This window comes from Priapulus caudatus, unplaced genomic scaffold (assembly GCF_000485595.1).
Source record: "Priapulus caudatus unplaced genomic scaffold, Priapulus_caudatus-5.0.1 Scaffold652, whole genome shotgun sequence".
In the NCBI taxonomy this organism is placed as follows: domain Eukaryota; kingdom Metazoa; phylum Priapulida; class Priapulimorpha; order Priapulimorphida; family Priapulidae; genus Priapulus; species Priapulus caudatus.
Genome location: NW_014577713.1, coordinates 102,206 through 113,380, shown reverse-complemented (window position 1 = coordinate 113,380; position 11,175 = coordinate 102,206). Strand labels below are relative to the sequence as shown.

At 40.5% G+C, this 11,175-nt stretch overlaps 2 protein-coding genes across 4 annotated transcripts in view; both read left to right on the top strand.

Moving 5' to 3' along the window:
• Positions 1-2,854: 2,854 nt before the first annotated feature.
• LOC106812469 (synaptosomal-associated protein 29-like) lies at positions 2,855-6,229 on the top strand. Its single transcript, XM_014816354.1, has 4 exons — positions 2,855-3,115; positions 3,272-3,471; positions 3,666-3,811; positions 4,299-6,229. The coding sequence occupies exons 1-4, from the start codon at positions 2,858-2,860 to the stop codon at positions 4,463-4,465; spliced, it is 771 nt and encodes a 256-aa protein (XP_014671840.1). The 5' UTR covers positions 2,855-2,857; the 3' UTR covers positions 4,466-6,229.
• Positions 6,230-6,574: 345 nt separating this feature from the next.
• The window catches only part of LOC106812472, a 33,186-nt gene continuing 28,585 nt past the window's right edge, over positions 6,575-11,175 (top strand). For all 3 annotated transcript variants that reach the window (XM_014816356.1, XM_014816357.1, XM_014816358.1), the window contains exon 1: positions 6,575-6,620. In XM_014816356.1, coding sequence (XP_014671842.1) covers positions 6,593-6,620 — 28 coding nt within the window. In that variant the 5' untranslated portion in view covers positions 6,575-6,592. The remainder of the gene's footprint in view (positions 6,621-11,175) is intronic.

Here is an 11,175-nt window from a genome sequence, read left to right as displayed (position 1 = left end):
AATAGGAAACGGATCAGAAACCTATTTCTCATTTCCTATTAAGACTTTTAAAATAGGAAACGGATCAGAAACCTATTTCTCATTTTCTATTTAGACTTTTAAAATAGGAAACGGATCAGAAACCCATTTCCTATTTTTTATTTTTATTTTAAAAATGGGAAATAGGTCAGAAACCCATTTCCTATTTGCAACGTCAAATGGGAAAACAAACTAACGGTATGTACCGTGATTGAAGACTTTGCATGTAAGGTCACCGCTGCGTATACTAGCCAGTACACAATCTGGCTACGTTAGTTGGTTAGCGTATGCGCAATATCTCACCAGAGAAGTTATAATTTGTGATGAATATGCATTTAAAATGGTTAGGGGGTGTCTCAGCATAGATTTCTCCAATAAACATTTATCTGCAGACCTGTGTTTATAATTAGGAGAGCGCCCTAGCATGTAGGGTATAAAACACCTACTTTATGCCCTCGCGTCCTTCCCCTTGCTTTCCCTGTCCCTCGCTCAGCCGCCTTCGTCTTCTACCGCCCCAGCTATCTTCCCTGCCGCCTTTCCTTAGTCTCCCATCCCCTCTCCCCCTTAGCTATAGCTATATTATGAAGTTTGCCTGAGACGGCACTGCACGCCTAACACGGTGCGCGCGCATACGCATTATCTCCCGAGAGAAATCGTATTTTGCAAGGATTATGCATTTAAAATAAAGAGGAGTTATCCTAGCATATATTTATATGATAACATTCCATCAGTAGACCTCATTTCAAAAAAAGTAAGCAGACCTTGCATGTAAGGTCCCCGCTGCATATATACCAGTCAGTATATAACCTGGCTACGTTACTGTTTTAGCGCATGCGCAATTTCTCACCACACGAGCTATATTTTGTGATGAAAATAGATTTAGTATGGTCAGCGGATATCTCAGCATTGGTTTCTGTAATACATTGTTATCCGTAGACCTGTGTTTATAATTAGGAGAGTGCCCTATACTGTAGGGTGCAAAACTCCTACTTCAACCCCGCCCGCCCTTTCCCTTGTCTTCGTTGTCATACGCTCAGCATCCTCCTTTTTCCACCGCCCGTCAGCTATCTTCCCTGTCGCCTTACTTTAGTCTCCCATCCCTCTCTCCTTCAGCACGCTATATTACGTACTTTCATTTAGTCCGTACTGCACGACTGAAACGGTGCTCGAGCATGCGCAATATCTTTCGAAAAGAATAATATTTTGCAAAAATTATAAATTTAAAATAAAGAGGGGTTATCCTATCATAGATTTATATGAGAAAATTTTATCAGTAGACCTCATTTCAAAAATAGGAAGCAGCCCTTGCATGTAAGGTCCCCGCTGCATATGCCAATCAGTACATAACCTGGCTACGTTACTGTTTTGGCGCACGCGCAATATCTTACCAGAGGAGTTATATTTTGTGAGGAAAATGCATTTAGTATAGTCAGGGGGTATCTCAGCAGAGATTTATGTGATAAAGTGTTATCAGTAGACCGGGCTGCCAGCACGTGTGCATGTTAAAATCCGATCTATAATATTCACTTTTCTCGCAGCATCACCCCTTGTGTTCCGCGATATGCCTATATTTATATATGGGGAATTGGGCCTCGGACGTCGGTCGCCGTTGACTACTGATATAATTTTCTTCGGCCGTTTTTATACGTTCAAACTGGAGCCGGGCGGTCTGCCAGCACGTTTGCATGGTAAAATTCTATCTATAATATTCACTTTTTTCGTAGCATCACGCTATTGGTTCCGCGTTATGCCTATATTTATATATGTGGAATTGGGCCTCGGACGTCGGTCGCCGTTGACTGCTGATATAATTTTCTTCGGCCGTTTTTATACAGCCACACCGGAGCCAGGCGGTCTGCCAGCACGTTTGCATGGTAAAATTCTATCTATAATATTCACTTTTTTCGTAGCATCACGCTATTGGTTCCGCGTTATGCCTATATTTATATATGTGGAATTGGGCCTCGGACGTCGGTCGCCGTTGACTACTGATATAATTTTCTTCGGCCGTTTTTATACGTTCAAACTGGAGCCGCGGGCGGGCTGCCAGGTCGTGTGCATGGTAAAATCAGATATATAATAAGCATGGTGAAATCAGATATAGGGTCTATAATATATAAATATATAGATACATAACGATAAGCAGATATAGGGCCTATATTCACTTTTCTCGCAGCATCACGCCCTGGGTTTCGCGTTATGCCTATATTAATATACGCGGAATTGGGCCTCGGACGTCGGTCGCCGTCGCCTGCTAGGATAATTTTTCTCGGCTGTTTTTATACGGTGAAACTGGAGCCGGGCGGGCTGGGCGGACTGCCAGCACGTGTGCATGGTAAAATCCGATCTATAACATTCACTTTTCTCGTAGCATCACGCTCTTGGTTCCGCGTTATGCCTATATTTATATGTGTAGAATTTGGCCTAATAATTTTTTAACTAATATTTAAAAGTTAATAACATATGTAACAGATTTTACCCAATCTGTAGATTGGTTGCCCAAACTGCGGATACGCTGATATCCCTAGTTTGTGTAAGATTCCAAGGTTCGGCACGACAAATGTTACAGAGTTACGAATGTTACAAATGTTACAGAGTTAGCCACACGTAAACGTAAATTACATTTCATGATTTGTAATGTTATTCTGTGCACACTCACTTAGACCGCTTCACTGTTATACTATATACTACTGATACTATATACTTTTGATCCGTAATGCTTATTTTATACCTACTTTTTCCTACTTTCTTACCGGTTTTGTATTTTTACGTAAAATTTCATAGAAATGTGTTTGGTTGTTTGCCAACAGATGGCTCTCATGTCGTATTTGCTTCAAATATGGCATCCGGAAGAGGTGGTTTTGGAAATGAAAAATCTGCGAACCCATTTTTCATGGACGATGATATTGATGATGAAACGTTTCTTGCCAAAAAGCCACCGACATCTGATTGGAATTCAGAAGGGTTCGACACGGACCATGAAATGCAACAGAAGTTACAGAAAATGCGCGAAATAGAGGAGCGAACTCTAAACAGCACCCATCGGTCTCTGCAAATGGTTGACGAATCGGAGAGAGTAGGCCTACATACAGCTGAGGTAAATTTGTGTGATAACACACCCTTTATTATCTTATAACAGCTAGGAATGTATATGAATGTGCATGCCTTTACACAGAGTGATTCAGAACATAGTCGCATGGTGTTGCTTGGTGTCGCATGGTGTTGCCTTAAAAAGTGTTAATAACTTTTTTAGGATCTTCTACATCAGAAGGAACAGCTAGAAAATGTGGATCGCAAATTAGACAAAATGAAGCAAGACACGCGCATATCGCAGCGACACATTACCTCTATAAAGAGCGTCTTCGGTGGTTTAAAAAATTACTTCAGTGGAAATAAGGACCCAAAGCCAGAGGCACCGCCAAAGCCAGAAAGCCAGAGCACCTCTGGTCTCAGGTAATATACATATCATATGTACAAGTCTCACCTGTTTCCATACCGATATGGCAGTGTTTAAGTACCATGTCAGTCTATTAATTAATCGGCATGAATTGTTCCTGTGCAGTTGTGGTGGGCAGAAGACTGTGTGTGATTCGCTATATTGTTGCCAGTAGAATTTTGCTTATTGTCCTGATTGCATATACTTGCAGGACGACTGTCGAGAGCAATCCACGATCATCTGAGCACCCAGCAATGAGGTTGCGTGGCCTGGATGATGCAGACGAGATGGCTTACCCCTCCCAGCAACAGAGGCCTGGTCGTTCGGCCATCGACGACGAAATTGATTCCAATTTAGGTAATTTTCAATCCTGTTGTCTCAGATTTATTTGCGAGCTGTGGCTGTATGGCATAGTGTGTTTGAAAATGAATTCATCCCATGAAGTCTGGGCTACTCACAGTTTGACCTGTAAGGTTCCATGGCTGAAGAAATGGCAACAAAAGATTTCATTCACATATATGTAGTGTTATGCGCCCATGTTTTCGTTGCAATTTTTAGCATGTGGGCATGAGCGTGTGTGTCTGTGTGTATTATGAATACCATTTGAGAACTTTTTTTGTACAATATTTCAAAATTTCTTGTTTGAAATCTGCTTTAACAAATGCATAGGTCTTGCACTGGTTTTCGTTCTCATTGTGTCTCAGAGAAGTTCAGGGATTGTTATAAATTCTGCTCCGCAGACGATCAAAACTGTGACCGTGAAATAAGGGATTGTCAAGCGTTCACCATACAAGCTTGACTGTATGTTCACGTATATTGATGCTGTCTTCCTCCTCTCCTGTAGGTGAGATGTCGGAGGGCATGCTCAGGCTGCGCGGTCTCGCGCTTGGCATGCAGGACGAGATTGACGATCAGAATGAGATGCTCGACAAGATCACTAACAAGACGGAAAGCGCCGACATGGAGGTGGCGCGGCAGAACCGCCAGATGAAGAAAATCCTGCACAAATGATTGGATCGATTTGTTGCGGTGTCCGGTGAGAGTCGGCTAGAGTTTGCGTGCGGCGCACGTGAGCGCGTCAGGATCCGCTTTGTCCATTCTAATTTCTTGTGTATCAATTTTGCTTTTTTGTTGACGTGTGAGGAGGGAAAATGTGAAATCGCGTCGGGTTGTCAATTCAGCTAATGGAACCGATTCGTTTCCGAGATTTCTTTGGTAGCGAATATGGGAAACTAACTTATGTGCTTGTTGTTGTTATTCTGTTCCCTCTATTTTGTTTTCGTTAAATCACTACGAAGTTTATGTATGTTTAGCTAACTTTGTTGTCCCTGAAGTTTAAATTACCGGTGAATGTAAAAACATTCCTTATTACTGCACGGCCATTGCTATGCTAATTGGTTTGTTTACAATCGTGAATGCAATTACCTTAACCTGTTCTTTCCTCTGTCATATAACTGACTATAATGGTTGTAAATTTGTTCTGTTCAGCACAAATCTTCAGGAGCCCGATTACATTCTACACTCGACTGAACCCATTGCAGTGTGAGTTTTCAGAATGCACCAAGAGCGAATAATACCTTAATCTTAATCTTGTTAAAATCATGATTGTACTGATGTCCATTAAAGTGTACTGTATGATTTTTTGCCAGTTTTTAACATGGTCAGATCTTTCATGAAGCGATGGATGTTCTTACTAAGACAGTAGACCAGGTAACAATGCTACAAACTTACTGAATCACTCAAGGGGGCAAATGCGACACCATATTAATAGCAGCATATCTAGGAACCTAGTATAAATAATGTCATGGTGTAACCCCTGGGTGTAACTGTATTATAATGGGTTCCTGTAAGCTCTATAATTACCAAATATATGTAAGTATTGGTAACTCATCTTGCCTATCCACTATGACATGAATCGTTCATAGCTGGTACATCAAGGTTGATACCAGGGAATAAATAAGTGCTGGTAACTCGGTGTGATGTTTTGCAGCTGTTGTAAATACGACCTGATATATCCTTATATGATGATCAGTGTTTTAAATGTAGGTGTTATATGTTTGTTATATTATTGTGATATTAAGATGCAAACAATGTACAGTTGACAAATACACTGTGTGATTTGGTGATTACAATAATGAACATATGACTGTTTGTATATCAACAATAAAATATAGTGAAATTTGATGAACATAAATAATACTGTATTATAATACTTTCTGTGGAATTAGTAACTTGTTTGTATAAATATAATTAGAATTCTACATATGTTCGTTTCAGGTTATTCAAAACAACTAGAAAGTGCATACAATATAATCAATTTGATAGTAGAAAGTTAATAGAAGCTGAGTGGCAGCAGTGTTATGTTGTCTAAATAATGACTAATAATAATAAATCTGGGTTTACTGGGAAATAGCAGATTAATCGAGTTACTGCGTCAAATAATAATTATGTATTGTGGTTGTACGTTAAGCATTTGGTCGTATATATCCTCAATAACACGCTCAAACAGAGATCTTATCATGTGCTTACATGCAGTGCGTATACAGAACTTCTGGAATACTTTACCTATTACGCATGCGATATTGCAATATAGGTCTTTCTGTTCGCAATCTGCTAGATTGCGATGTAGATATTATAGGAACTATACGTAGTGACTAAAGTGAGTATATGCTCTATTATTCAAATATATAATTTGTAGTACTGTACATGATCTTTCTTTTATGCTGAGTAATACTGCTCATGTATGAACACGAATCCAACACACACAGACACACACACACACACACACACACACACACACACACACACACACACACACACACATATATATATATTATTATGTATATAATAAATAATAATAACAATAATATGCGCTGCAACATTGGAAAGTCATCGCCGGGGCCTTTTAAAATTATGAAAGTGCAAGTGTTAGTGAAAAAAAATTTTAATTGAAATGAAACACAACTTATTATGCCTAATTGACTTATGATGCCAATGCCCAATTAATTTGGGAAATAAAATTATATTATTATGAAAATAAACGACGCTGAAAGTTATAAACCTTAACGGAGACAATAGATGGCGCTATCTTCGTTACTGCTCGTGGGGAAAACCGGGGGCAAGGAAAGTGTCTTTTGAATGCATACCTCAGCAATGGCAGAAGGAGGTAGGGATGACAATGAGCATCCTTTCGCAGACGTAAGCTCTATCACAATACTAAGTTCTTGTACTCGTGTTGCGCGGAGGTACTGTAAGCCGTCGTCGTTGAAGCCCCTTTTTGGCGTTAGGGTTAGGGTAAGGATTAAGGGTTAGGTTTAGGGTTGGTAAGGGTTAAACGCCAGGCTCTCCGACTAGTTACACGGCGAGGAACCTCTCGCCACGTATGTTAAGCGAGATGGGAACTTGTGCTAGGTTAGGGTTAGGTTCTATCTCATCTAACTCTCAAATCGTGAATATATTTTCCAAGGCGTTATTTTCGAAATCTGGCGCCACCGCCGCCATCTTTGCTCGTTAAGTAGAAAGCGAATTGGATCCCGCTAGCGTGATTTTTTTCCTAGGTCAATCTAACCTGTATGATACAGGCGCGTATGTTTCGCTTCACTCACATGTAGCGGTGTAGTGTAGTGAGGCGGAACCGAACCGCCTGTATCATACAGGTTAAGGTCAATCACAAACTGCACTGCAGCGTGCCCCTTCCCACACTCAGGATAATACCACTGCCACAATGCTAGCACTATTTTTAAAGTGGCGGAGCTCCGGGGAAATCCAGCAAATGGCAATCCAACGGCCGCAAGTCCGCGCCGAACAAAACATTAGAAATTTCTATGATTTGCATGTTTGTTGTGGACAAATTTGATGTTTTAAGCTGAATACGCCAAAATGTATCAAAGACAATGTTCGAGAATTAGGTATATTGGCAATCACCCCAAAATTCATGATAAATACGTGAACTTAGTTTAGTAAACAGCGTAATGATTTGAAAGTAGTAAATGGCGCACTATTTCGTATCACTATTTTATCAAATTTCTCATAAAATAATGGTCGGATTTTTAATATATTTGCAGCTTTTATAAGTACCCACCGTATTACATAGGGCAGGAGTAACGGTGTCGTTGTAAAACTTATAGTAAAAAAGCGTAAGAAATTCTTACGGAAATCAGCTTGTGGCAGTGGTAGAATTGAGCCAGAGCGAGAGCGCCATCTGTCGTGGAGTTTGGGTCAATCAAGAACATAGGGCTCTAACGAGCGCTGCCATTGGTTGATACAAATCACGTGCCTCAAACTCCTGTTTTATGGTGCATTCACTGCATTGTGACCCTAACCCTAACCCTAACCCTAACCCTAATCCTAACTCTAACCCAAACCCTATTAAAAAAAATATAAAAAATATAATTTTTAATTGTTGTAAAAATTAATTGTTGTTATTAAAATGGTGTAAATAAATCATGTAAATATTTGCGTTAATTGGAAAAAAAATGTTAAACAGATAAAGATAGAAAAATACAGAAAACAGAAAAATAATTAGAAAACGGATGGGATTCGATCCTTTGACCTTTCATACTTGACGACCGCGTTGTACGCGCTAGGCTATCGAGTCATATCAAAAGTAAGAATTTTGGATGTGCTATGTATATTACGACATTGTGACGTCATTGAGCGACAAAACAAGCTCAACCAATAGCAGCGCTCATTACAGCCCTATGTTCTTGATTCACCTAGGAAAAAAAATCACGCCTCCCGTACCCGTAGCCTCGAGACATTAAGATACGGCTACCGTACCCGTAGCCACTGCCTTTAAAAAATCGCCGAAATGAATGTCGATTGTCGAGTGACTTGCCATTGGCATTGCATTTGATTTGCATTACATGATTACTAATCACAGAGTGTTGCTAATATTAATAACAGGAGTGAATAAAACATGGTTTTGTTTGTTTTGCTTCACTCCTACTCGTATTAACAATGCTAGATAGCTGGGCCGTGATGCTTCTTACTTTATTTCTTCGTAAGTGTGTGTTTGTTACCTCCAACCTGAGTCCAACCATATATCTATGGTCCAACTTCCAATAACGGTACCAACTGTCTCAGTGTCTGCAATTTTGATTTTTCAATTTTATGAACGTTACCTGTTCGGCTATTTTGTTCATTACATGGTCTAATGCAACATGAAGACTATTATTTTTTGTTGGCCGTGTGGGTAGCACGTACATGTCATTAGAAATTTAGTGTGTTAATTTTGTAGAATTAATCAGGAAGTTTTCTATGGCCCTAATGTTGGATCTATCCTACCTGAAGTCAAGTTTAGCCTCCCTATACACACGTGATGTGATTAGGATTAGGTTAGCACGGTTCTACCCGGGCCTTTAAATGCATTTTAAATCCAACATACCTTCATTGGCTTCAAAGCTAATTTGCAAGTTCATCGATTGCCTTCTTTGACTGATCGACATGCTTTAATTTCCAGCTATGTTTTACTTTCGAAAATCCCAACACAGTTATTCTGTGTTTTCACAGCTTTGATGTGTACGTCTCTTAACTTATCGCATTTACCTGTGTATTGTGGCCGCTCACAGCACGCATAGTTGTTTCCAATCGCTATAATCCCCTTACGGACCCTCCCTCCCCTGTACATCCATAAACGATATACCTTCTGAAATTCCTGGGGGAACTCTGGTTAGGGGTATGGATATTATTTAAAATGATTATATCGATAATAACTGAACATTTATACGGGGGGTTGTATTTGTAAAGTAGGAATATGGCGGAGCCCCAAGAGTTTAGATGTAATGTTGAGTTAGTAGGACATCCATTCTTTCTTTAAGTAATCCCTCTAAATTATCACTTTATAATGTTCCTGTAAAAGTCCATGTACACATGTCATTTTTGCAATTTTTTTTTTTAAAGTCACCAAACTTCATGTTATGTAAATATATATGGTTCAAGTCATGCACATTTATTGTTGATAGCAACAGTACAAAGTTCTTCGATTTTAGCATATCTGCGGGTTAATATCCGTAATGGACTGGTTCTCTTTATTCTACGTATTGCAAAAATGGGGTAAGTAGCTGTAATTGACTATCAACCACAAAAGCTTAGCTACATTTAAAAGTCATCTACTGTTGTGTACAGAATGAGAAAGAACGCTTCGGTTGCTGCTTGATCTTTATTGCATCTGTCATTACGCATACAGCGATGCTACGCATATGGTGAATCTAAAACATTACCACACTGAGACTTGCGCATACAATAGCAGCTCTGTAATTACACCACTACAAATAATGGTTAAACACTAATAGAAATACATATTGGCCCATTCGGCATATAACTGTAGAAAACAAACCAGCAAACTTACGAACTGTGCACCCGCTGTCACGACTGTGACTCGACAGCGAACGACCACCGTTGGCCTATACAAATAAAATTACACAATATAATTTAAATCCAATTTGTACTTGAATAGCTTACAAATTATAGGTAACACCTAAATTATACACTCATGTAAATAGTCACAAACATCTTAATTTATGGCCTAAATTCCTACCAAAGCTCAACACTTAGAATCCTAATGACAGAATGGGCCCAAACAAAGGCTGTAAACTACCAGCATCAAACCCCCTTAACTCACACATCATCCACTATTTAACACGCATGCAGATTCCTACATATCCTATAACACCTTAGAAACGATTTTAACACTACATTGGAGCATAATATTTGCTTTAAACACACAAGAACGGGAAATTTACCATCAACGATAAATGCACATGTTTCTTCTCTCCTGCAATCTTGCTATCTTCCACATCGACTAACACCTAATCCACCAGGTGGCATCACCGACCAGTCCTGGCTAGGAATCCCCATAGGTGGAGCCACTATCATAAGCTGCTCGGTACAGGTCAAATTAACATTTAGATTGCTAAACTATTAGATATTCCAACTATTATTATCGGCAGGCCAAACTGGCGGTAACACACCCCCTCCTTGAATTTACCTAGATTCAACCTAACGTCACATCACTGATCATCAGCCAGAGCACCTTCCAATGGCACCAGCTTGGTGATTGGCCTCCACAAATGAGTGGACTTCGTTCTGAGTCGAACGCTCCGAACCAAGTCATCTGCGCCACGTTTCACTTCCACAACTAACCCTAGGGGCCATGCTCCTCGAGGTGCATCTTCCTCTTTGATCAGCACGATATCACCCACTCGAAGATTCAGCTTCTCTTGCTGCCATCTTGGGCGCCCCTGCAGTTGCGGGAGGTACTCTAGGAGCCACCTCTTCCAAAACAGATCGGCAAGGCACTGGGAGTACAGCCAACGCTTCCGATACATGTCCCGTGAGAAGAACGTACCCCAAGACAATGACGTGTTGTTGTGCAGCAGCAGCAAGTGATTGGGCGTGAGGGGTTTATCGTTATTTGGGTCCTCACTACACTTAGTGATAGGCCGGCTGTTTACCAGATTCTCAGCATCACACATAACTGTGCACAGCACATCATCAGTCAATCTGGCATTCCGGTCCAGAATTGCGCACAATACCCGGCGAACTGTGCGTATCATCCTCTCCCATATGCCTCCATGATGGGACGCGAGTGGCGTATTAAACTTCCACTCAACTCCACGCCTGCGAGCCGATCGAATGATGTGCCCCTGGTTTAATTGACGCAAGCTACGGGACAATCCACTCGCGCCTCGTTCCATCAGCGCTGCGATCTCGCACGTTGC